The sequence below is a fragment of the Microchirus variegatus genome, assembly GCF_963457635.1.
Source record: "Microchirus variegatus genome assembly, chromosome: 15".
Classification (NCBI taxonomy): Eukaryota; Metazoa; Chordata; class Actinopteri; order Pleuronectiformes; family Soleidae; genus Microchirus; species Microchirus variegatus.
In genome coordinates, this window is record NC_139816.1 from 9,494,724 (window position 1) to 9,522,296 (window position 27,573).

The 27,573-nt window shown below is 40.2% G+C and overlaps 1 protein-coding gene across 1 annotated transcript in view; it reads left to right on the forward strand.

The window, feature by feature from the left end:
• malrd1 (MAM and LDL receptor class A domain containing 1) overlaps window positions 1-20,101 on the forward strand; it is a gene marked incomplete at both ends in the record, with an annotated part of 40,975 nt that extends 20,874 nt beyond the window's left edge. The window contains 14 exons of the mRNA XM_083901519.1: window positions 1,302-1,459; window positions 7,422-7,602; window positions 9,042-9,170; window positions 9,282-9,443; window positions 11,152-11,309; window positions 11,970-12,171; window positions 12,604-12,882; window positions 14,240-14,368; window positions 15,553-15,619; window positions 18,591-18,682; window positions 18,815-18,911; window positions 18,992-19,043; window positions 19,797-19,898; window positions 20,003-20,101. Coding sequence (XP_083757645.1) covers window positions 1,302-1,459; window positions 7,422-7,602; window positions 9,042-9,170; window positions 9,282-9,443; window positions 11,152-11,309; window positions 11,970-12,171; window positions 12,604-12,882; window positions 14,240-14,368; window positions 15,553-15,619; window positions 18,591-18,682; window positions 18,815-18,911; window positions 18,992-19,043; window positions 19,797-19,898; window positions 20,003-20,101 — 1,907 coding nt within the window. The remainder of the gene's footprint in view (window positions 1-1,301; window positions 1,460-7,421; window positions 7,603-9,041; window positions 9,171-9,281; window positions 9,444-11,151; window positions 11,310-11,969; window positions 12,172-12,603; window positions 12,883-14,239; window positions 14,369-15,552; window positions 15,620-18,590; window positions 18,683-18,814; window positions 18,912-18,991; window positions 19,044-19,796; window positions 19,899-20,002) is intronic.
• Between the last annotated feature and the right edge of the window lie 7,472 nt (window positions 20,102-27,573).

The following is a 27,573-nucleotide window of genomic DNA, read 5'->3' on the forward strand; positions in this document are numbered from 1 at the left end:
TTATGTCATTCTATGACAGTATGGTAAAATGCTTGATTAGGCAAATATCTTTAAATTGCAACCCTTAAGATATAATTAAAGCTTTTTTTATGTGAAAAAAACAAGTACTTATTGTTTACAGAGGAGCCAAACAAATTAATGTTAAATACAATCTTAATCAACCATAATTAAAACCATTATGTGTATGTTTTGAACCTGGTGCAAGTGGTTTCCAACACAGCTGCAGAGAATGGTAAATGTAGACATATATCAGCTCATTGTTTCTGCTTCTTCCTATTCATCTCACTTAAGAAACCCATTTTTTTTCTCCCCCGTTGCCAAATGCACCGTCCAATCACAATAATAAGGCACTCTATTTTAATTATTTTTCTGCCAATTCATTTTGTCTAATGTAAAACAGCGCAACGACAGGAAATGATCCGTTTGCAGTGGCAGTAACACAATGCAGCGCTGCTTCAGTGAGGCTCATGAAAATGAGATTAAATCAAAAGCCATAACATATTACATGTAAGCCTTGTTTGACGTTTATTTCCTTTTGCATATCAAGGATAGACATGGCTTCTGTCATACAATAATTACTGAATGTAAATACATGTATTGGCTGTTGTCTTATTCTTCTGTGTACCTTGACTTTTTCTATTATTTGCATGCAGTAGTGATAAACTCCCATTTACAATATCTGGGTGTGTTTGTCGGATTTTAAATTTAGTACACTTTCAATGTCAGACACTAAAAGTCCCGTTTTTAGTCGTACTTACACAGTAATTAGCTTTTTTCTTGCGTCATTTAAACTCACTGACTGATCATTCTAATTGCCTTTGTATTCAACTTTTTTTCCCAAGCCGTCTCCGCAGTGTCAAAAGGCAGTTGGGCAAGTTAGGAGACATTCATTCACTCATTGTCTACCACTTTAACCTCCATACGATGGCCACAGGGCTGCTGGAGCTAATCCCAGCTGAAAAGCAGGGGACACACTTGCCAGTCCGTCACAGGGCCAACACACAGAGACAAACAACCATTTACTCTCGCATTGACAGTCAATTTAGATTGTCCAATGTCAGAGGAAACCAAAGAACCTGGAGTAAACCCATGTGCACATGGGGGAGAACATACAAACCCTCTGGGTCACAAGGAGACATGTCTGCGATTACCCTGTGACCTCTGACCCTGACTCTTCCACCACACCGGTTTAATTTGTCACCGTCTACAGGAGCTTACTCGCACAGAGAAGAGTTATCACCCTCGCCTTCTCCCTCGGTGTTGCCCTTTCCCTCCATCACATCGTGTCTTTATCTCCGCAGGTCACTTCGTCTATCTGGAGGCTACACCAGTGGGACTCAAAGGCGATAAAGCGCACATCCGAAGCTCCATTTGGAAGGAGTCTAGTGCCATCTGCAAACTTGCTTTCTGGTACTACATTTCCCACAAGGCATCAGGCACCATCCGACTGCTGATCAAGGTAAACCACGGAGAGACCGTGTTTAAATGATGAAGATAAAGAATTATGAATCTCTACCTGAGGTGGTGATGATGATGTCTTTTGACACACAGCCATCCATCTAGCGCGGTTACCGTGGTTACACATAAATAATGTAGACAGTAGTTGCGTCGTATTGCCGTTACTCTCTTGTATTCTCAGTGATCTTGTAAAAAATAGAGAGTTTGAGGTGTCAGTCTCTCTGCCACTGTTTGATATATCGAGCAGCTGCTGCTGCTGATGCTGATGAGGAGGTGAGTGATGAGGATCATGGTCAACCTTCTGCCCAGAGCAGCTCCTCCCCACCATCTGGGAACAAACTCACCAGACACTGCATTGCAGATTGTCACTGGTTTTCAAACTGGGGCTGACCAGTGTTCACAAGTTCCCAAATTTTAAAGCGTCATCTTGCTTGTTAGTACATTTAAGTATTACACAAGACAAGAAATAACAAAGTCCTATAATAAAGTACAAATAACATATAAAGACAGTGGCATACAATTAGAATAGGTGTTAAAACTGTAGTATGTAACTTAACTATAAACAAATGTCTGTTATAATCAAACCATTGTCAGCTGAGAGCACAGAACCCTGATGTAGCCCATCAGCTCCACATGACTATATCAGTCTTTCTCATCATAGCAGTATTATATAGTATTTGCAGTATTTACGTACCTTTAAGAAGTGAGTACAATTCAGCAGTTTCACAGGATAACCACTTTTTGCCCCCACCCGCTCCTGCGCTGCTGGTACGTGCACAGAAACGCTCCCTCAGGTCTGGTAGTTTTGCTTGACAGAGGCTGTTTTCAGATCACTTCATCTATTCTATTCTGTTCACTAAGATTAAACGGAGGCATGATAATAACATAAAAAACAAACCAAAATTCATGCACTGCAGCTTTTAACCATCTTGTTTCAAACATACACAGTTGACTTTTTGGGATTATGATTTTTGCTGGCTTCTCTTCTGCCAATAACGATCAGCCGCCTTCTGTCACTCCTCTGTTTACTCTCAACTTCATTTAATTCAGAATCATTCAGAGGCGTGAATGTGGATTAAAGTCTGTGTCACATTGTTAGCGTGTCCTTGTGTACAAAACAGGTCAGCAAGTTATTTAAATTCTACAAAGTGCTTTGTTTTTTTTCCCTTAAACAGCAAGTTGCAGCCTGCCTCGTAAAATATTTGCATATCATTCCACTGAGGCTGTTGCACGCTGCAGGAACCTCTGTCCTGACCTCATGTTGTTCAGGAGATTAAAGGTCTGTCAGTGATTCACAACAAAATCAGTTATTGTCTAAAAACTATAAACACCTTTATTCCTGTTACAGATATCTTCACTTTGTAGGGTTTATTTTCAGTAGATTTCCTCTGGTAAGAAATATTTCATTGGTTAAAAACAAAGAAATTGACTTGAGGCTATTTTTGTCTATCAGCCAAATTTTATATTCATGACTCACTTTTATTCGTAGGTTGTCTTTACGTTTGGACTTATTTTGCAATCGTGATGCAAAACAAAACATATTGACTGTCGCCATAATGATCTTTCACCACTACTGCATCTCCTTTATTATTATTATTATTCTCATCTATATATTAGTCTGACACCTGTGCATGATGTATTTATCGGTGTTGTTAGGGATTTAAATATTGCACAAATACTCCACCAACCTACGATTCTATTGATTGCACATTAAAGTCTGGTGTTGGCTGAACATCAATCCTGCAGCATTTTCCCGCCCCAGCCCAGCTGGCTGTTTGATTGATTATGTGACTCTGTAAGGAGGAGATGATGAATGTTTGTGGACCATTTCACACATTCACACATGGATGGTAAATGTAAAAATGTGGCCTTTTTTAAATTTACATGGACATGTGGGAGTTCAGAGGTCATCCTGTTTGATTTTAAGTGTTCTGTCTGTGTTTTTGTGGAGAAGTGTCAGAGCCTCATGTCCCTATAATCCCATATTACGCCTAAGTTATGCGAGTGCATGCATGACCTGAAATGTACAAACACATTAACACTTATAATTTAGATGAGTGCTCAATGCAACAGATGTTCATAAATACAAACACAACTAAACCTCCTGAAAGCATAATTATGTAAACAGTGTGAGTCATCTTTGGAGGTTGATTGAAGAACAAAGGGATTTATTATGATATTGATGCTAAAGAGAGAGCGAGAGGGGATTATATTTACCAGCCAACTGATTTCCCCCCCGTGAAGTTCACCAGGGGATCAACAGTCCTGTCTGTCAAACTCATCACACTGATAACTGCTGTCTGCAGCGCAGTCACCTTGAATAAGCCTGATGAGAAGTGATCTGAATAAATCGGTTTTCAAAAGCCAAAGCTGCAACACGTACAGTAATGTGTCTGCATGCAGTTTCTGCTGAGGTATTGTGACTCGAACATGCAGAAGAAGTGCAGAGATGTTTTTCGTATTAGATTAGAGTTACTATACCAGCTCAATTCTGGATTGGTTTTGGACATTGAATATAAAAATGAATGCATTCAAATGCAAACTGCAAAGCCTTGAGATCGCTCAAGAAGAGTTTTTGAAAGAGGAAGCTCACAGTGCAGCTGGGGCGCCTGCTGAAGTTGTAGTACAAGCTGTCAATCACCTGGTGTGCCATACTCTACAGTATCTGTTATTTTCCTCCAAATGGGAACATGATTTACAAAATAAACATCGTCATCAATAGAAGAAGTTCTTAAACTAGCAATTGAGAGTAGCAACTCCACAGGAAAAAACACTTATTTGCATTTGAAAAGTTAGCATTTAAAGAAATATAATTATTCTGTGTTATTATAATATGCATGGAGTTTGCATGTTCTCCCTGTGTGTGTGTGTGGGTTTTCTCTGGGTTCCTCCCGCAGTCCAAAAACATACATTATGAGGATTACCATATGTCTGAAAGTGAGAGTGAATGGTTGTTTGTCTATGCATGGTGTGACCCCACCTATCGCCCTATGTCACCTGAAACTGGCACAGCACCCCCCACGACCCTCATTTGGAGGATAAAGCAGTAGAAGATGGATTATTAGAATATATTAATTATAAATACCCTGTATGGTACATATTCAGCTACTTCAGCCACGACCTCCAGCTTCCTATTAACTGCACTGATATGTGCATCAATCTTTTATGTAGCTCTCAGCAACACGTGAAAATAAAAATCCTCTTAATATACTTTTTTGAGATAACTTATGAACACATAATGTGTATGAAACCCATTTTCCACATATTGTATTTCCTTTTGCAACAGTTTAAATCATTTTGTGTCGGATAAAGCAAACATCATACATATTTAATATTTCATTTTGTGCGAGTCGGCAGTTTGTTGAACCATACTTGCTGACAGATGTATTTTTGAATAACCATAGTGTTACAGTGATTGAGATAAGCTGCCGCACACGCTGCCATTTACTCGTTTATATAGTTACGGATGCTGCAGTGGGTTGAAATGTGGTCTGCCATCATGCGAGCAACTGTGAAAGAGATGATGTTCTGCCAAAGTAAAATGTAGCATGACAGAGATGAATCATTTCTTAAGCTATAGTGCAGCCCTGTCAAAAAAACAAAATGCTGGTTCATGTTGTGCTACTATTTAAAGAACTTGGTAGAGAAAAGTGGCTGCAATATGAATTGAGGGTCAGTGGACAGAAAAAAATAAAAGCAGCTGCCAGTGGTTCCATAAAATGAAAAAGCCATGAATACAAATTGGATTTCATCTTCGTGGAACATTTAGTGAATGGTTAGGAGACATTCTGGGAATCAAAAATTTCAATGAAATAAGCTTTTTATTGGGATTACAACCTCTTTTGTTCTTTTTGGGCCCTTTTGACTGTCAGCTATAGGGACAATAAAATTCAATTATGCAAATGCATTGCCACTTTTCACTTTGAACAAACTTGCATTTGCTCGCTGCACTGCCCTGACCGAGGGTTCAGGAAATTAACCTTCAAACCGGTCGAATAAACGCCGTAACTAACATGGAGAGTGAGCTACACCTCGCTGGTATCATACACACGTCAGTCACTTTAAGGCCGGGTTTATGGATTGAGCTTTTACTCCGTGACATAAATCTGGATAAATCGGGGTATACAACGCTCGCCTGTTAATATGCTCTAGCCTCACAGTAACAAGATTATTTTAAGCCGGCGCTCCACAGGCATAAGCGGAGGAAACAGCTTGCGCACGCCTCATGCGAAGGATGCTTGTTAATAAGCTTTTCAACCTGCAGAGTAGAATGTGACATTGCTTTGTCCTCTGATTTTGAACACATCTGGACATTTTCTTTGATGTGTACCTCCGGTACAGACTATTGTTCACCTGCAATGTCCAGAAAGTTTCACACTGCCAAGAGTAATTGAATGCATCTTTTAAAAGAGGACAATAAAGCCCTTAGACAGAAATAAATACTTGTTATGTTCATGTAAGCTTGTGTAAATTCTGCTCAGTCTCAACACCAAAGTCCATAGAGAAACTCTAACATCCAGGCACACGGGAATTGTTCAAGTTCAACTCTTCAAGTGTAATTTTGAAATCCTTCACTCAGATTCCCTTAAATGACACAAACATACCAAACCATGCAGCAATAGTCACACAGCTCCAATGTCCTTGATGAGCTAAAAGCTTTTTTTCATTTGGAACTTGGTTTATAAGAGCAGATTAAAAACTGTCTCTGCCGTTAGTCAACTAAGAGGAAGTCTAAATGTCACTGCAATTTGATACAGGAGTAAATAATGACTTTAATTATAGGGACCATTGAATAGAGCATTGAATATCACCTCCACCTTATCTGCTCCTGTCAACACGTCTGCCGTGAAAAAGGCTTATATTAGAACTCCGAGAGGATCGGGGAGCAAAATCTATACTTTCCACAATTAAACACTTGGCGGTTTAAACAGGCAGCAGTTTTGTGTATTGACCTGAAACTGAAGTGGATTTTAACAATCATCCAATCACCTCAAGTGAGAGTCAAGATTGTGTGTGTGTGTGTGTGTGTGTTTCCACCATCAATTTTAACTCCTCTCAGTCGACCAACATCTCACTGACAGTTTGCTTACAGTGAAAGAATAGAAACCCATTACTTTGAATTCGCTTCCCAGTTTATGGGATCGGCCCAAAGTTCTGGTTCCTGTTGTAGATGGTGTGTGTTTGTTTGTTTGGGTAAAGCAGGTGGACAATGCACCGAATAACATTCAGTTCAATCAATTCATATGTGTTGTGTATATTTCGATTTGTACGTAAAAGCACTTTGTAAACTGTTGTGCTATACAAATAAAACTATTATTAGTTGTTTAGAATGTGGTCTTTTTGCTCACCCTTTGCATTGTTCTTTTCCTGATATACTGTAAGCGTTTGCTCAGAAGCAGATTTTCCATTTTAACTCCAGCGTTTATTGCTTTTTTATTGTTCCTCGGTTTGACCTGGCACTGTTTCTCACAATCTCAATATATATTCTCTCCCTTTATTATATATTCTGTGCTGTTCCTCACATTATTGAGTCAAAACTGTGTTCCTATGATATGCTGCATCTACTGCATTCACGTTATTCAGTTACGAACTGCCCGTGAGATAATTGGAAAAGACATAGAGGACAAACAGAGGACTTCACACTCTTTTGTCTTTTCAGATTTGCATATCTGCCACAAGATATATATTGTACCTTACAATAAGTCAAGGAAGGTCTGAATAGCAGGACTTCAGTGAGTGGAACTTATTACTATAATGTTATGCTAAAGAGAGTTTAATGGCTCCTGTTAAATGGAAGTGACTGTTTCAAACCAGCAGCAGTCCGTCTAGAGTTAATTTAAATCTGCTGAGCCTCTTTGAAACAATTCTGCAGATGACATTAGCTGCTGTGCCGTAACCAGTATATGAGATTGTGCCGCCGCAAGATGATACGTTGTTGATTTTTCTCTATTTCTTTTCCACAGACAGACAATGATTTGCTGGAAGTGTGGAATAAAACGGGGCACCAGGGGAACAAGTGGAACCGAGCTGAGGTCCCTCTAAGGAAGCTGAGGAACTTTGAAGTGATATTTGAGGGGATCCGCGCGATGGACGTGAGCGGAGGAGCTGCTCTGGATGACCTGGAGTTCATAGACTGTGACCCAAGTAGGTGACATGTGTATCAACAGTAGAAAAATAGGTGAATTGTTGGCTCCTAAATTAGCAGTGTTTTGCTTCGGATTCTGTGCAGCTCCATGGCTTTTGATTCAGGGGGTTTAAAATGCAAGTACTGTAGCACGGATTCATTGTTCCAACATGAATCACTGGAGTGGAAAGTTTTGTTTTTAAGCCAGAACATCAGCTCCTGTCAAAGTAATCAGTCAGCGAGTGAGCGATTCAGCACACTGTTGCATATTAGAGTCATTTTGTGCAGAGAGGCTTGTGTCCTCCTTACTGCCTCTTTAATTTAAAAAAGAACAATGACTTATCTACTCAATTTTTGAGAAACAATAACACTTTTAGAGGCCGTCCTTAACTCATTTACTGTCGTGCCAACTCATATCTAACTTTTTAAAGTCTTGAAAATAAACTTTGAAGCTTGCTGAGACCATGAATTAAGACAAAATAAACACATTAAACTGATAATGGTTTTCCTCTGTCCCTATTTTGTGAAACCATTTTCGGATCTATCTTTACAAGTAAGATGTAATTATAGCATGAAATTATCTTCCCAACTGATAGTTTAGGTTGTGAAGTATAAATTCAGAGAGCAAGAGATATTGAATGGCAGCTTTACTGTGTGATGACAGTGGCTGTCAATCATCATTTGATGTTTTATGTATAAGACAGATGTTTCACATTACACGTGACCTGGCACAAGGCTGGACGTCTCCTCTCTGCCAAGGCTCCGTCTGAGACACGGAGACATAAATGCTGTCCTTACACACAAGCCGAGACGTAAATCAAAGGCGACTGAGAGGCGCGTGTATGCGGGACTGACAAGTAGACAAACCGTCTGTCTAAAAACCAAATTTCGCTCTCGCACACAAAACTGCGCTATCAAATAATGTGTGCCTAATGGGTTTCCAACTCAGCCTAAGATGGTATTAACCCTGCTGACCTCCTGCAGTGATGTCCAACTCTTTCCTCATTCCAGTCATTGCATGTCTCTGCCTTTGAAATACAGTACACACACACAAAGTTCTATGTGTGGTTTGTCTTTTCAAGGCAGAGCTGGAGGAAGGAGGCTGTGAATTCCGTGACAGGATGTTCTCCGCATTTGTTTGCTGTGTCAGGTCCCAATGTGCAGAGAAGTCTTTTAATAAGAAATTGCATTTTCTCTCCTCTTAGATTCAGTTTAAAATGTACACTACCGTTCAGAAGTTTGGGGTCACTTAGAAATGTCCTTATTTTTGAAGGAAAATCACTTTTTTTCCAATGAATATAACATTAAATGAATCAGAAATACACCCTATACATTGTTAATGTAGTAAACAACTAGTCTAGCTGGTTTTTAATGGAATATGTACATAGGTGTATAGAGGCCCATTTCCAGAAATCATATCTGCGTGCCCTTCTGATGTTGCTCTGTGTTCATATTCCAGATGCAGTGGTGCCACTCATCTGTCCTGCAGTCACTGACTTTGTGTGTCACAGTGGCGATTGCATCGAGTCCCACCTGGTGTGCGACAATAAGCCAGACTGTGCTGATGAATCCGATGAGATGGATTGTGGTGAGCAGAGCGAGGAAATAAATGTCTTTGGCACCGTTACATTTTTTTTTTCTTTTATCCCCCCACACATCCATCACACTCTTCCCCTGCTCTGTGGTGTCTCATGTGTAGACCTTGGAGTTGACTCTCCAGGTGGCTGTAATTTCAACATGGATGCAAACCAGTGGGAGGAAACCTGCCAACTCTTTCAGGGCCTTGATAACGACTTTGACTGGAGGATAGATCACCAGACAGAGACGCCAGGAGCTGGACCTCACACTGACCACAGCCCCGGTCAGTGCCTAATCTTCTATAATCCTTATCTTTTCATATCCTCAAATAATTAAATAATCACTTTCTAATCAGATATGACAGTGGTTTCCAAAGCTGTTAGAAACACTACGATTTATGTAGGAGTAATGGCATCCTGAGCAGAGAATAAACTCACAGTCCCTCCGGGTGTGTTGTGATCTGAGCTCCTCTGTGCTTTGTTTTTTTTGTGGCTTGTGTGCGGATTATTTACGCCGGTGCATTTGAGCCCAGTCCTGTATAAATGTTCCCATCGCAGCATAAAGAAAACCACCATAAATACACCTGTCAACAACCCACCAGTGTCTACGGCTGCACGGCAAAGCGAGCAGTTAACTTTGACAGTAAAGTGAGCTGGCAGATTTACATGTTCTTACCTTCTACATCAGAATAAGCAAACCAGCAGACACAAAGCTGCAGACATTTAAACCAACAGTGATGTTCTGTGCTTGCTCTCTGCCTTGTTTCTTAGTGACAGATTAATAATGTCTTCCAAAAACACATTTCTCATATTTCAAACCGAAAAACAGCCTGTGCATCCTGACATCCTCATTGTTTTCAGCGCTCAGTGCAACCCCGCCTTTTGAAATTACAACCTGACAACTGGGAAATAAGAGTTTGTGACATTAGCGTGAAGGCAGGATTAATGATAATACATCCCTCATCAGTGTCACGTCAAGTCAAACTCAGCTTTACGACAATGGACTCGTGTTATTTTCCTTTTGCTGTTGAATAATTTATCTTGTATATATCACCATTGAGACTGCGCTCATCTATGAGATGCACTTTTGTAGATCATTCTCAATCTTGCTTTGTACATAAACTATAAGAATGTGAGATTACATGTTTTAAGTGCATTTGAGGGGAAAAATAACAAACATTTCACAATGTTGGTTTTCCTATAAAAACAGAAAAGCGATGATGCAAAAGTTGCAGAGGTGCATGAGTCCAACTAGATTTAGAGCTTGAAGATATTTGATCATCCATTAATCATTTGTTGACTCTTTTTCTGGTATATTTGGTTGCAAAAATACATCGCGTTCAATGCTAAACTGTGTGGATTATGTACTTGATTTGATTATTAGCTGCAGTGTTTATTAGATCATATTCGGAAAGGAGTGTGACAGCACTTTGCCGAGTTGTTCCGAGTCAGGACACTGAATGCTGCGCCATTGAAGAAATTATTGATCTTGGTTTTAATTTTTTTTGAGTCAGACGTAGAATCCAGTGTTCTGGTTTGGAGTTTGCTCTGTGCTCTCGGATTGCTTCCAATCCCCCCTTTAACTCACGTGGAAAACCCTAACTTTGTACTGGCATGGCACAGATGCCGTCTCATCTTTGAGCCATGGCTGAGCTGAAGAAGCTCTTTGAAATGTTTGGCTGTGGGCTACAATATTTTAACAACAGCCAACACACACACACACACACACACACACACACACACACACACACACACACACACACACACACACACACACACACACACACACACACACACACACACACACACACACACACACACACACACACAAAAATATTCTTCTGTCAAAATATTATGTATATTGGAAACAACAGACAGACATTATTGGATTTCTTTCTTGCAGTAAAACTGCGATTGCTTGAGCAGCATTTTACTTTCACTGGACAGTGAGTTATAGTTATTTTGTGTCATACACTGTATTTATCTCTTAAGGTGGTGGAGGGAAATTTCTCTACATACACTCAGCCACTCAGAGGGAGGGCGACGTCGCCAGGGTGACGACCACGCATCCATTTCCTGCCAGCATCGGCCTGTGTCACCTGCGCTTCTGGTTCTTCATGCACGGCTCAGACAGGATGGGAACACTGAAGGTGATCTAATCTGAGCCGCATTTCCATAAATAATTCAAAGTCTTTTTTTTTGTTTTGTTTTTATTGTGTTCATTCTTTCAGGAATCAAAGTGTTGTCTTTTCTTGTTGTGGAGTTTCTGTCCTGTTTTGCTGAAGCCTCTGTCAATCACTCGACTCTCTCAGGAAATAATCTGTCAAACTATATCTGTCTTTTTTTTAGGAGTCTTTGTTGCCTGGGTTGATCTCAACACAAATAACAATAAGCAACTGTTTTAAGATGTGTGCAAAAAACTACTAGTAGTAGTATTAATCGTACTGATTAAAAAATACTGACATGGTTCACATACATTAAATTCAATCTAATGATATAGTTTCTACAGATCTTCAGTTACTGTGCATAGTAAGATTTTATCTTTAAAATGTCATGCTAAACCTAAACGTTTTAGCTTGTCTTGTTTTATTCTTCTTATAGATTAAATGACCTAAATCGGATAATAACATTAGCTGAATGCATCAAACAGTAATGATTTAAAACAACAAACAATTACATGAGTGTGCTTACTTTACTTATAATAAATTATGCAATTATTTTGTACATTATTTCTTTGTTTTATTATGTATGTACTGTGTATTTCACCTAAAGCTCCCATTGTTTCCTCTGCATCTCTTTACACTCTATAGGTCTACACTTCAGGACCCAGTGGTACCAGTCTGTTGATGTGGGCAACCACTGGAAACCACGGCAACCAGTGGAAGTATGCTAACGTCATCCTGTCCAACCCCGCACCTTTCAGAGTGACCTTCCAGGCCGAAGTGGGCGGAGACATGTGGACGGACATCGCCCTGGATGACGTCTCGTACACCGCGGAGTGTACGGTCGGAGGTAAAACGATTATATTCTTTACTTCTTCCTCATAGTCAGCCCTGGCAACACACTGCTCATTTTTCATGTTGTTTTTTTTTCACCTTCCCCCATTTCCTCATTTCTCCACACTTTCCAACAACCGTTCTCTTTTCCTCCTCTTCCATATAAACTCTGTGGACCCTGTGTGAAGTGTGTAGTGAGTTAATGGAGCCTGTTGCCCTGCAGGTCCACATCAATTCACAGTGGAGTCTGTGCCAACGTTCAGGGACCATATAGAGGGCAATATGGTGTGGGGGGGGAGCAATTACATTTATAATACTGTATTGTTTCCCTGTGTATTCATCCCTTTTTTCAAAGTTGACCTCTGAACTCAATTAGCATACTGCTCTTAATCATCACATACACATGTTTTTTTTGGCTGCATATGAACTGATTTCAATGTCCCACCAGGTCCAGTAACTCCTCAGCCTCTCACATGTGGAGTGGACCACTTCCAGTGTGCACACTCCTTCCAGTGCATCCCAGAGAGCTGGCGGTGTGACGGAGAACCTGACTGCGCCGACCGGTCTGACGAAGAGCACTGTCCGACCCTGGGGCCCGGTACTCTCCCTCCTCAAGACAGCTGTCCTGCTGGGTATTATCAGTGCTCCAACTCCCTCTGCCTTCCCTCCATACTGCGCTGTGACAGAGTCCCCGACTGCCCTGACGGAGAGGACGAGCACAGCTGCCGTGAGTGTGTAAATAAATAGATTGGGTCGATCATCTCCACACAACTCTCTCTGTGCTTCTCTGCACGAAGGAAGTTATTTGTTTTATCTCAGGACAGATAGAGGAAACATCAATTTTACGCTGCTAAAGCAAGACGGTTTCAGAAGTGAATTCTACTGCTCAAAAAGAAAAACCCTCTTTCACCAGTTTGACTGGATAAAAACCTTGTTGTCCTCGCCCGACCTTGCACTGCTGCTGTATACACACACAAACGCTCCCTCAGGCAGGTTTGGTTCTGCTCGACAAAGTCCACACTCAGATGGACGCAGCATACAAATAACGTTAAATTGTTTCTGTACAGGAAGACCAAACAGAGGCAGAATAAGATACTAATGGCACTTTTTATAATATTAAAAGTGCCATACGTATCTTATTATGATTGTTTCCTTCATTTCATTCTATAGAACTGCAGCCCTTACATGCAATCGATCACTTTTCCTCCACGCAGTCACTTCTCCATTAAATTCTAGTTTGTTTTGTGAACTCATCACCGTTCACACAGCTGCTACTTTCACTGCTGATTATATTGTACAACCTGTTATATATAAAGCTTCACGCGCATTATTCATAACGCCCGTCTCCCATTAGCCTATTATTTGCATGAAATTATAACAGTATGACGGTTTCTGTGCTTATGGCTCCTTTATAATATGCTTTTAATGAGGACGTAATGCACTGCGCGTGCGGAGCAGCTGCGTTGTCAAAGGCGCTCTTCATCACTGGTGACGAGAGCTGTTTTGCTAAAAGCAGCTATTTTGTTCAGTGAAGACGCTCATTTATTGTTGTTGGTTGTTCTGTTTACTGGCATATGTTACTCTGCTATAAGAATTAGTCAATTGTTTCCTAAAGCCTGAAGGTTTTTTGTCAGATTCAGATGAAGTCCTTCAAACATGTTCATGTTCATGTTCATGGTCATTGAGTTAAAACTTTTAGCCGAGTTATTATTGATTTATTTAATGGGATCATATTAAACCTTCTCTTTTCTTTTGTTGCGAGTATATAAATATATATAATAAAGTATTATTGAGTACTAACTTTACCCATCTCTTTCCCCTGATCCTGAAACCCTTAGATCTGTTTAGAAATAAGCATTTTTAGCATGACTATATGACCACCACCATTCTTACCCTAAATTTCAATCGTTCTACTGAGAAAATGTTTGCCTAAAATCCTTTATCTGTGAGCTTGTTAATACCTATTACATTATCCACTCTGAGAAATAAGGAAAGCATACACACATTCGCTCACAGATCAGGGTCAAAGTGTCATATAGTGATCAATTCAAAGCCTCTGCTCCTTGTGTTTGTGTGTCCTCCAGCTCTGCTGCAGTGTGAGCTGGGAGAACTGGCGTGTGAACAAGGTCCACCTGGTTGTGTCCCACTTCAGAAGCGCTGTGACCACTCCACCGACTGTCTCCCTTTTCACTCTGATGAGTCCAGCTGCCATGGTAACACCTTTTACACTTTCTTTTTAAACTTTAATACTCCATTATACAGTATAGTTATTTGACCTTGGAGATAAGGAATAGTTAGTTAAAGGTGCATTATGTAATAAATCTAAAGCAACTGGCCATAAGATCCTCCTAATCTGTCACAGAGACTCAGGAATAATGTTCATATAACAAACTGAACTCAAACAACAACAGTACAGCCAAACTATTTGCATTAAAAAATATATTTTGCAGGCTGCAAATCATGTTTATGTTTTGAAATCATGTTTTGGCATGGGGCGCCATCTACCGCCGTCTACCAATCATTGCACTCAGTAGAGTCTCAGCTGCCGAGCACCCACGGGTTGCCAGTTACGTCAGAAAACCTAACCTAAAAGACCTTGGTATTTTGAATTTAAGTGTAGTAACTCTTTTTGGCCACATTCTTACATATGGCACCTTTAAATGTGTATTTTTGAGTTTGGTGACAGGCTGGCATGTAATTAAGCTTTTTTTTTTCATTCATAAATTCTTAATTATTTCAAGCTGTTCTTTTCTATATATATATATATATATATATATATATATATATATATATATATATATATATATATATATATATATATATATATATATATATATATATATGTTCTACTCTTGTGAGTCCCAGGTAATTTTTGACTGAAGTGTTGCCAAAGCCTCGTTCAAGGCTGCTCCAAAGCAGCGTGACTCTCAGGACATTTTCAAGTCTGACTGTTTAGCCTTTAAATGACACCTCACAGGTTACTGCACGCTGCCAAAAATCCATTAAATCATTTTCACCACCAACCCGACGTAACTTTATCAAGAGCTTAACAAACTGGAACATTTCACATAAATCATAGAGGCACACGTGTATGACAGCAGACGTACAGGCAGGAAGTAGATGTTTTGTGGTTCAATGGACACACAAATACTATCTGCGGCAGTTAATGGACGGAACCGAACAGTGCGCACAGTCTCCCTTGGCAACATGATTCACTGAATTCATTTTTGTTTTGCCAAAGCAGCAACTCTTGTACACTTCCGTTTCTTGTCAGGCAAAAGGGAGAAATGGAAGATGACGGGGCTGGGGGAAAAGTATATTGTATAGTAGTATAATATATATAATATAGTACATATTATTGTTGTACAATGGTCATTTTCTTTTGTATGATTTGCAGATTGTCCTCCGATGTATTGCCTGGATCGCGGCTCATGCCATGTGCAGAGACACGGGCCTGTATGCATGTGAGTTACACACACAAACCTGCATTCATTCACAGACTTATGTATCATGTTTCCTTTCTCTCTTTGTGCAACTTAAAACATGGAAATCCCATCAGTTTTGTTCCTTTCCTTGGAAAAGCCACGCTCCGTGAAGCATGTGGGAATCTGCTTATCCCCCACAGCTTCACCAGGGAGGTTCTGCCTTCGTTTATCCACCAGTACAGGGAATCTCTGATGGATTCTCCGGGTCAATATTTAAACTTTTCCACACAAAAAAAAGAAAAGAAACAGTGTATGAGATTAATATGCTGAGAGGTTGGCATAGAACCGCATGTCTGCCCTTCAAAAAAAAACAAGCTTCCAGACGAACACTGAGCTCTGTTGGAGATTTTTCAGGAAGCTCATGAATCTCGTTGTCTGCATGAGCAGCCCGGGAATGTCTGCAGCACTGAGATCTTTCATTATGAAAGTATGAATGCAATAATGGGGACTTGCCGCTGTATCTGTTAATATCATTATACGCCAGTGAATTCTCTCTGAGATGTCTGCAGTCGTGTGTTTTTCAAGTTCAATTCTTCAAACCAAACTGATTTTTTACACCGGAACAAGATACAAACATTTCAATAATCAATAAGTGGACAAACAGGATAATAACGTCTCTGTGAATTTCAGACATCAATAGGAAAGTTCTCGCCGCCTGACGGCTGCCTCGCAGTCTTTATGCTGTCAGGAAAAAACATCCTCTGTTTCACCTGTCAGAGGAAAAGTGGCCGCTCTAAAGGCTAATATTTTCTCTTCAAGTATCTGTCACAGGCCACTTTGCATTTAAATAACTTTTTACAGCATATAATATCATGGCAAATAATTCTCTCTTTATTTCTGTCACAGTTGGCTGCTCTGCTCAGCCGTTTACTGTCTGTGCTACAGAGGTGGTGTTTGGATGCTTTATGTCTCTCTCTCTCTGTGTGTGTCTGTTTATTATGCAAAACCCTGATACAAATGATGTTCCATTTACAGACCTTTTAGTGAAACCTAGAATTATGTACAGGTAGAATTTGGTGTAGTCAGATAATTAAGTGTGGATGAAAGTACAGATGTTGTATCTTTCTCATGGCTTCAAGTAGAACTTTTGATGCTGCTCGGTTTAATATAATATTCATCTGCTGGTTTCTGGTATTAACCTCTGCAGTGTGTAAGATTTAAATGTATAATGTGTAAAATACAGCAATATTTATTGGTGAATTTGCATGTCGCAGGTGGATATCACCTCATCCTTTCCTTCCAATCATGTTGGAGGACCTGTGATACTCTACGCTCTCTTAAGTCAAATCTCGAATTCCTCACCACTGCAGTCTATATTCCCTGGTCAACTGCCACTCTCTTCTTCACTCTCGCAGACAAACACATTGGTTTCCGTTAATTTTCAAAACCTTAATTGGTAAAGCTCCATCTTATCTTCGCTCATTACTCAATATCCATAACAACAGTCATGCTCTTCGTTCCAGCAGCTTTATTAACTTACTCATCCACAAATGTACTGAGGGCAATAATTTGCGACTGTTGCATCTGGTTTTAACCATTTTTATTCAACACGTGACCGTTATGAATATTTGTTGTTGTTGACATTTATCTTCTTGTTGTTCATGTGCCCTGTTTTTTTTCTGTTTTGCTGTTTATGTGCTGCCTCTTTCCCAGGTCGTCATTGTAAATGAGAATTGTTTCTCAACTGACTTACCTGACAAACTGCATACATTCACTCTCACAGTCACACCTATAGGACTGTCTCATTAACCTCGTCCTCAATCTGCATGTCTTTGTACTGTGGGATGAAGCCAGATTATGCAGTGAAAGCCTACGCTGCACCACCATATGGTCGCTCTCAAACACAAAGCAGTGAATCTTAAGTTTGTGGTGTTGAAAAAAATTCATTTTTTTTTACATAGTGCGACATTATTGCAAATTCTGTAACAGGAAAAAACACGTTGAGTTAACAAAATGCAAAGATGTGTTTATCGTGGCAGCTGCTCTCCTTCTCTCATTCAGCCTCGGATCAGCCTCCCATTTATATTCTCCTGTCTGACATTACCCCAGTGCAGCAGCAGCAGCACCACTGCCTCCTCCTCATTATGTAATATAGGACTTCACCACCGTCATTCACAGTGCGGTGTGGTATGGAGCTCCTGTAGCTGTTCCAGCATTGATAACAGCCCTGCTGTAGCACAACCCTAAGGCCCAGTGAGAGAGTCTTCCTCTGGCTCAGTATTTGCGTCACGTCCCTCCACTCGTGCTCCGAGCAGAATCCTCCGGGGGGAAAAGGCCAGGGACGGCAGGCTGTCACACAATATGTACCCTGACCCCCCCTCTGAATCATAATGATACAGTGTGGCTTTTCTGTGAGCGGTGTGTTTCCCATTAGAAGGTCAATGTTGCTCAAAAATCAAGCTGATACTGAACAGATGTTGAATTGGAGCACAGTTTTCGTTTTGGGAGAAAAGGAACTCGCTTTTCTTTCCAGGAGATGCAGATTCACCAGATCGCCTCCAAAACTATTTGTAATTAGTCGGCGTTTCCCTGCTGAACGTCCTGCAGAAAACTTGTGTTAGAAAGTGTTATTGTTGTGGTGCGAGAGAATTTATATGCTCAAGATTTATTTGCCATCTCTTTTCTTTATATGTATTTTATTTTGTCTCACTGTTATCAGTTGTTTTGTTCTGCTCTTAAATGAAAATGCTGATATTATGATCTATTACATTTTGTAGTGTGTAGCTTCTTAATTCCTATGAAGATTTGTTTGGCTTTTTTAAGTGGGACTTTCGTGACAAAACAAAACAAAACAAAGAACATCACCAGATGTCGACTTTAATGAGTACATTTTTATTTTACAGTTTATTATTTTACACCAGGGCACTTTGCACCAAATAAAACACTGCAGAAAATACGTGTCCATATAAATTTCACCCCCCTCCCCCCACTTTTCCTCCTCTGACTGCAGATGTGATCCAGGATGGACGGGAAACCGCTGCCACGTGAGAGAGAAGCCATCTCTTTCCACCTCGACACCTGAACCACAGGACACACAGCTGGGTGATAAAGAAACACACCCATCCAGTCTCCATTAAACTGTCTCACCTGGATTTATCCCCTGTATCCTTGCATAGCTCTCAGTGAGTGCCTCTGCAGTTTAAATGTACCTCCTCCTCCTTCTCCTCTCTTTAGACGCCGTGTACGTTGGCATCGCCATTGGACTGCTGCTGCTCGTCATCGGAGTCGCCGTCTGCTCTCTGGCTTTATGCAAAAAAAGAGGCTTCTTTAGGTTAGTGATGGCCTAAAAATATATATAACTGTTGATGATGCTGATGATGATGATGATGGGACCATTTGCTGACTCTGCAGAAACAACGACAACAGGATGATGGATAATCCGGCGTTTGACTGGAGAGCAGAGGTCAGAGCACAGGAACGCCGTCCAATCAATCATCAGCTAATTCTGTTTGAATGATGATAAGTTTTATCAGCTTTACAAAATCTCATTTACTCAGTTCAATAAGTGGATTTGTTGTGGGAGGAGGTTAAACGCTGATCACCCAGCCTTTCTGCTAGATTACATTTTTTGACGTAGAACTATCGATTTGGTGGTTAATCTGTGCGGGTTACCTTCAGGTAAGGTCAACGCACTGAAAATTAGAACATACGTTTCAGAAACTGAATGATTTTAAGTGCAAATGTCCTGCATCTCTTACGTGAAAGTGCAAATAACTCCCACTAAGATTATGCAAAAAATTATTGAAACAATTTGCACCAAATTTATTGGATGAGGTGGGTCATGGGTAAGGTCATTACATCTTTCATGCCACTAAAGAGGTGGATTCAGGAGGACTTCTTAAATCAATATCCACAGCATTAAGAGAGAAAGGGCATTTTTCGTTAATTTTCCTGGAATTAATGTGGATCAAGGGGGGAAAAAAATGAGTTTTTTCATTACTGTGCAGAGCCAGACGCTAACATGTAAGATACAAAGCTGAAACTCATACCACACACACAACAGATGTGTATGTATTTAACTCTTTTCTATGTCTTTATTATGCATGTCTGTACATAATATTTGCTTTGCCGGGCCCAGCACAGCTATAAAAAGAGAAGTGTAAACTGTTGTCGCCATTCAAACACTTCAATTCAAACAATTTTTCTTTCCTTTTAGTCACTGGATGAAAAACAAGCCGGTTGTCCCAGAGTTCAGCCCAGGAAGAGCGCTGGTCAGGGGCTCTCCATCAGTGTCTACCCCTGGAGGAGAGAGGTGGAGGTGAGGTGTCTCTGCTCGGTTCCTGTGCAGCGTTCGCTCTCATTATCTGTGCACAGGTCAGTGACATTGACGCATGTCTCTCTATGTCTATTACTCCACCGCAGGGTTCAACCGGGAAAGGCGCCAATCTGTCCTTCTCCAACCCACTGTACAATTACCCCACTGATGCTAATCGCGCTGAGCACAAAACCTCTGATGCATAAAAAACAATGGACTTCACGTATTGACACTGCAGCAGGTTTGGGTCAGACTGAGTGTGCAAATACTTAATGAGTTTGTCCTGATTTGCTGAGACACCATGTAGAGGATAACTCTTCCGATATTTTGCAAAGAAGAGTTTGAAAGTCAGTTCTCATCCATCCATCCAATCAATCCCATAACCCTATGACCTTTTGTAAGACAGCAACATCATTTTAATGTTTGAATAAAAGCTAAAAGATGTATGAACAAAGCTCTATGCTTTCTGAATGTAAAATATTGGTTTTAAAACATCGGAAGAGCCACAGGGATTTAACTGCAGCAGCTTCTTTTCAATGGAACAACTGCAAACACTGTATAAAACTTAAATGCATTAATCAACCATTCTGGAAAACATGCTCATTCTTGATCTTCGTGAAAGTGCAAAGAGAGGATTAATCACACTGTCGAGGGACTCGGGCAGTTTGCTTAGCTTAGCTTAAAATAAGGGAAACGTCTGATTCTGGCTGAGGTTATAAAATCCATTCATGCAGACACTGAAGTGTTCAATGTGTCAGAATTAGTGACATGTAATGGTGAGACTGCAGATTATATAGAAATGGAGGATTCTTTTGTTCAATCCACCTCATTTCTGGCTTTGTAAACCTGAAATCTAATCTGCGTAGTTTGTCCATCTGAGACGCTGTAGTGTAAGATAGCGGTCTCTGCGAGGCCAACGAGGGAAGTAATTAATCCCGACTTCATTAGCTGCATTTAATCCTCACAAGTGCAAGCAAACAGAAGCCACGACCCTGTTTTATTTGAAAATTAAAAATAATGTTGGCACGAGTCAGCATCCTGTGTGTGTCAACAAGCCCAGAGGAGAAGGCTCATAAACAGCAGCGTTAAAGCATCCGCTTATATTTAATGATTGTTTTTGAGAGCATGATTTCAAATAGACAGCATATACTGTCTGACTTTTTCTTTTTAAGTGTGCTTGTGTGAAGTCCTGACTTATAGTCGATGCTAAAATCACTAAAATCATGATGGTCTTTAGTGAATAAATTTAAATAACATCTATACCTGCATTTGTCTATGATAACTTCATAGTTTATTATCACTTTATCTCGTCACTAGACAGACTTTTCTACCTGGAAACTTTCAGGGCTATTGCAGCCTTTTTTTTTTAGTAAAATTATCAAATTTTGGTGAATTCTAACTTCACATTTAAAACACCAAAGTCACAAAATAACCCATATGAACTTATTAATGAATGCAAGAGTGGATTTGGAGTTCTAAAATCAGTGATTTTCCCTGCGACAGGCATTTTCTTAAACATTATTTGGATGAGCCTCAGTTGAGCATCAGTGCATCAGGCTGGTTCCTGGAAATGACGGCGCACTACATGTCAGCGTTGATACACGATCAATGCCTCATAAAACCACACTTTTACAGTGTATCTTTAGTTAAATCAACATGGTAAATTATGAACATATTTCTTATGAAGTTACTGGAATAGAGGCTTAGTTATTCTACGGGTCCCTGGTGCAGACCATGTCTGTTCATGTCATTACGGACATTAATTCTCTCAGTGGTAACAAACACTTTTTCGATACTTCCAGTCTTACTATGGAGTTTGAGCTTCTAGAATCGACGCGGTCTCGGTCCCATTTACAATAAATGACAGGTAAATGTGTTGATTCGTGCCTCTGACCGTGCTAAGCCTCTGCACTCAGTTAAAACTCACTGAAAACACTCCCCCCCCACCCGTGCTTTCACGTTGGTTCAGATTCAAACTATGAATGTTTAATTTTGAGACTGGATGACCGCAGTCTCCAGTGTCACTGCCGGTTAGTCTTGTCCTCCATCACCGTAGAGTCTTTGCTGAGTCTGTTGGAGGATTCCGGGTCGGGAGATTTATCATAGGGCCACTGGATCAATTTTAGGCTTTGAACTACTATTGCGTTTATTTATTTTTTGTGTCCTTGCTTTATATTAGCTGCACCGCCTTTTCCTCTGACACACCTCCCTGCCACAGAAATCCAGAAACATACAGTATTTGGTCTAAATGGATTTTCTTTTAGCGTCTGTTTTGACACAAATATATTCAATAGAAATGTGTAACTTTTGTCACTGTTGTCTTGGGCAATAACAAACTTAGCTAAGAAGCAGTAACTGCTTGAACTAAAAGTTTGGACTCATTAATGTTGATTGAAACATGCACAACAGGAAAGAATTAAAAATAATCTTGACAAACAAGATGTGACTAGATTAACACATTTTTGGAATATATTGTGTTTTTTTTTCCCCCTCGACGATTGCAGTAAAGATCTGTTTCTGCAGCTGTGCCAACCCAATAAATGTTAGTTGATTATTCAGCGTTTCACTTTATCTGTAGCTGCAACTCTGCTCATGAAGAAATAATATATGATAATATAAATACAAATTTTTTCCACCCATATATGGCTATGATGAGGAGTATGATTGTGCACTTACCGATGTGTATATATAGATTATGTCTTAATAACTTTTCTTATATTATTATTAACCTTTATTTACTTACTGTAAACATTTCAGAGAGTACAGGGTCGGGTTGCCAACTTCCTGAACAGGGGTTGAGTTAAAGATACAGTTTTGCTGTTTTACAATAGTATTTCTATGTATGTAATGCTCTATCAATCAAATATGAGTTCAAAAATTACCTATTGACCTATTTTTTGTTTTACTTTTGCCTAATCATTATCCTCCTGTCGCCATTTTACCTTTACATCGGCTGCATCACATCACCCACAGTGACGCGAACGACCAATTAAAAGTACATATCAGTTCAACAGGGAACAAATCCTTATTTTACATAAGATGGACAGTCATTTAACAACAAATACACATTAGAAAACAATAAATTAAAATATTACAGCGAGCCAAACAAGCATTTATTTATCAATTATTGAAGCAACCCTAGCTCTCCGTGATCACTTAAATCATTCAAAGGGTTAATATCTCTGCTGTAACTCCAGCTCTGCATCGCCACAGAACACCAGCTCAGCCTTTTCACAGCGTCACTTTGTTCGTGTCACATTTTGACCCGAGCGACACAAAAACCTTTTCCCAGCATTCACTGTGGCACCGTACGCTGCCTCATCCGCTGATTGAACGTTTCCGCCTCTCTCTGGTAGCTTCGTTATTTTGTGTGGTTGTTATTGTGACTATGTCGCTGTAGAAGCTGCTGGTGCTGCTCAACCCACCAGCCTTTTGTTGATAAAGCAACGTTAGTCAGCTTTTTCTCCCTGCGCCTTTTGTTGCCTCGGGTTTTGCTATCACAGAGCCCGGCCCATCTAAAGGTCACTGTGTTGTTTGTGTACTGTGTTGCTCCTGGAATGAGAAACCACTCCTTTAGACTAATGATGGTTTTGATGGACTTCAGTCAGAGGGCTGAGAGGAGAAGACACCGTCAGGCTGCTTCTTATGGAATTAGGCTGTAAAACTTTTATCTACACCTTAAGTGTTGCTTAGTAAAGTTATGTTATGACTTCATAGGCATTGTGAAATATGATTTTCACCTTGTACAACCACGTATATCCAATTCTGACGAGCCATAAATATTGACCTGTCCCATCTGACACATGAATCAGTACACCCTTAGAAATAAAAGTGCTAAGTAGAACCATATAAGGTTTTGTCCTCATCGAAGAACCCTTTTTGGTTCCAAGTAGAATCTTTTATAAAGGGTTTTTAAAGGGTTCTCTGGATCAAAATGGCTTTTACTGGAACCATTAGTGTTACCAAGAACCGTTAAACAAATGGTTCCAGGTAGAACCTCAGCCCTTGTAGAAGAACACTTTTGGAACTCTTATATGAGTCTGATTAAAATAAAAGCACAGGCTGTAAAAATGTAAGTAAAAATCAGCTAAAGTATTTTAGCCGAGTCATGTTTGGGCTGTTTATTTCTTCTTTTTTTTTCTAAAACACAGTTGGAAAATTGTGTCTTTGAAAATGACTCTGCATAAATGTGTCGTTAACAGCTTCTCAATATGTTAAAAAATGGTCCGTGTCGGATTGATATTGATATCGGTAGATACTCAAGTTCATTGGATACACAAATAGGCTTTTAAATAATGCATATTACTGTGTGTTGCTGTGATTTGGAAATGTGATTAGTTACTCAAGGGAAAACTGTTCAATAAAATAACAAATATGATCATGAGAGCTGTTTTTTCTACTAATTCTGGAACAAAGGGAAGCTTTTACTGATGAAGGTGTAGCTTAGAAAGCTGTAGGTGTAGAATCTCGTGCACACATGAATTCTGCTTCGTTTCATCACTGTGTCATGACTCGCCTATTTAAATAATCTGTAAAAATGCATCTTCAACTGTTTTCCATCACCACTCTGTGTGTCCTCCAAAGCGTCTTCTATCTATCTATCTTTATCCAACATTGAACAGCTGAATCTCCTGGTGTTTATGGAGGCAGCAGGTGGTGCACGACTGCGACAGACAACCAGCGGATCATAAATGTGTGTGAAACCGTGACTTTATTGCAGAAATGATGAAGAAAAACAACACTGGTTATTATCGTCATCTCCATAAAATGAGGGACAATGTTGCTGTTATTAATTTTGTATTATATTCACTCTGGTTTTAGTTTCCTCTGAGGAGTCATTCTGAACAAACCCCTGAGGGAAACCTCTTCTCCAGCTGGTCATTTACCTTCGTCTCCTGCTTGGTGCAGAGTGGGTCAGAGTGTTTGCAGAGAGGGAACCACAGCACAAAGGAGATGAGCGCCGTAAAAAAAACCAAAACAATGAGTCTGAATGAATGACACTCGGAGGCTGTCGAGGTGAATGTGCTTAAAAATGTATCTTATCAGTGTTTCAAGCCACATGGAAATGGTGTTTTGGGAGCCCTGAAATGCTATTCTTTTGAAAATGTGTCTCAGAGTGTGGAAAATCTCCAAAGCTACCTTTGCGTTTTTGTGTACGCAACAGTACGCTATTCCAGTAATTATTTCTTTATTGTCATTACATTAAAAAAAGTATAGTTCCCCTCAGCCTCTACAGAACCACAGAAAGACACAAAAGAGAATAGACTAAAGAGGCATAATAAAGGAATAAAAACACAACATTAAGTAGAACAAACTGGTAAAAAGAATATACATTAAAATGGAACTGTTTTGTTTACTTATTCTCATAAAGCTTTATTAAGCTTTCTTCTGCACCTGTTCCTATACTACACTCTTACAAATAAGGGTTCCAAAAGGGTTCTTCTACAAGGGCTGAGATTCTACCTGGAACCATTTGCTTCTGAAAAACCCTTTCCCAAAGAAACACTAATGGTTTCAGTAAGAACCATTTTGATCCAGAGAACCCTTTAAAACCCCTTTCCTAAATAAAGGGTTTTAAAAGGGTTCTTGGTAACACTAAGGGTTCCAGGTAGAAAAGGTTCTACCTGGAGCCAAAAAGGGTTCTCCCATGAGGACAAGCCGGAGAACCTTATATGGTTATACTTAGCTTTTTTATTTCTAAGAGGGTACCTTTTGGTTTCTTTGTCCTGCATGTACAGTATGTCTTCTCTTGATGCACAAACACTCAGAAAAGCTCTGTAGCTTTATTTAAAATTAACATAAGATGAGAACAAGAAGTAGAAAAGAAGACGAAGAAGAACAGAGAGAGAGAGATCGGAACTGTTGCTAAGCCGGTTCTGACCAAAATGGTGAAAATGTTGCTTCCCTCCATTGTGTTAAACAAGTGGTTTGATACTGATGTTCATATTCTGCACAAACAGTGATGTTCACCTGTGTGGATTTGGTCCACACCAAAGTGTCGATGTGTCTCCATTCTCCCTGGATGTTGTGCAACTTTTTTAATCAGTCATATTCGGAAAGGTGGTCAGTGACACGTTTTCCTGTGGGATGACAAAGTCAGAGCAGATATTTTGTTTATTAGGCTACCAGTATATTTTTGTAAACACATGAGAGTTAAAAAATCTATTACAGTGTTCATAAAATCTGGATTTGATTGCATTTAATGAGGCATTTTTGGCTCCCTGTGTTTATTTAAGTCACACGTATTGAGCTCTGGGAAAGAATTATGACTTGTGTTTATGTGGATGTTTTTTTACAAGTCAGCAACTAATAATCACGTTTAAAAAAAACGCTCCTGGATTCATCACAACACGTGGAAAGTGAATTAATTTTCACATTCAAACTCAATTTCACCTGAAAAATATTCAAAACTGAAGAAAAAAAAACCATATTAAAGTTGTGAAATGGAGCAAAATAAGAGAGAAGTTTTTTCCACTTTCCTCTCAAAGCAAAGCTAAATCATTATGTGCTTTCGAGGCCTTGTTAATATAATTATCATGGGATGGAAAAGCTAATAATTGGCGGTGTTCTAATGGAAAGACGGACACAGAGCTGAGCTTGTTCTCCCCAGCGTTAGCAGTGTCTGACTGCCACACGGCGTCTTTGTTCCCTCTTGATTGAGGGGCCAAGCATCATAAATGCTGTGGTGACAGAGAGCTCTGCAGCTCGAGCCACACTCCAGACATGAGCACTTTGGAAAATTTACACTCGCCACCACCACCCTCAGACCTGATGTCGCTGCCTGGAAACCTCCCATTTCATTTCATTAACTTGGTCACAGATGTCTCTCCCGTGCTCCTTAAGGTCACCCCAGGGAGAGCGACGAGTGTGACGTGTCCCCCCCCCCCCCCCCCAGTGAAGACACTTCAAATCCTGGTCCTCTGGAACCCAGTGGCCTCCCATGTTTTAGATGTCTCCCCACACCTGATGCTTCGTCACCAGGGTTTTTGCAGAGCTTGTTGATGAGCCGAACCTTTGGAATCAGGTACGTTGGAGCAGGGATTGAGAGTAAAAGAGGACGGGATGAGGTGGACGCACATTTTCCTCGGGCTCACCATTGTTAGAAATGCCAGTCAACACCTATGACGTATAACCTATGAACAATAACATTTACCTTACTTTAATTATTTTTTTACGATGAGCAACCTGGAATTTCTTGAGAAAAATAAGTGCAGTTTCAACAATATGATGCTATGAAGTTAACCATTTACAGGTATCTGGAACTGAAATATATAGTATTTTCACAAATCCATCCCGGGGGCCATATTGGACCGACTGACGGGCCGGTTCTGGTCCATGGGCTGTATGTTTGACACCCCTGCTCTCCCACCCATGGATGTAAAACCTCTTAAAATGCTCAGATTTTCCTGGGAGTGGGTGCGTTCCGGTTGAAACTTTCAACTATAGGAACTTGGAAATTGTGACTTGGGCCTACGACTGGAACACACCATACGCTCAGCTTCCTTTAGTGGTACAAAGGTGATTAGAGCAGGAGAGTCGTATGGAGACTGCTGTGACGATTAAACGGTCGGAAAGACTCTCCGGGCCAGAGAAGCGAGGGTGTGTGTGTGTGTGTGTGTGTGCGAGTGGATGTCACTGGGAAGGAAAATGCTTTATGGGCTAAATGGCTGCAGTGCAC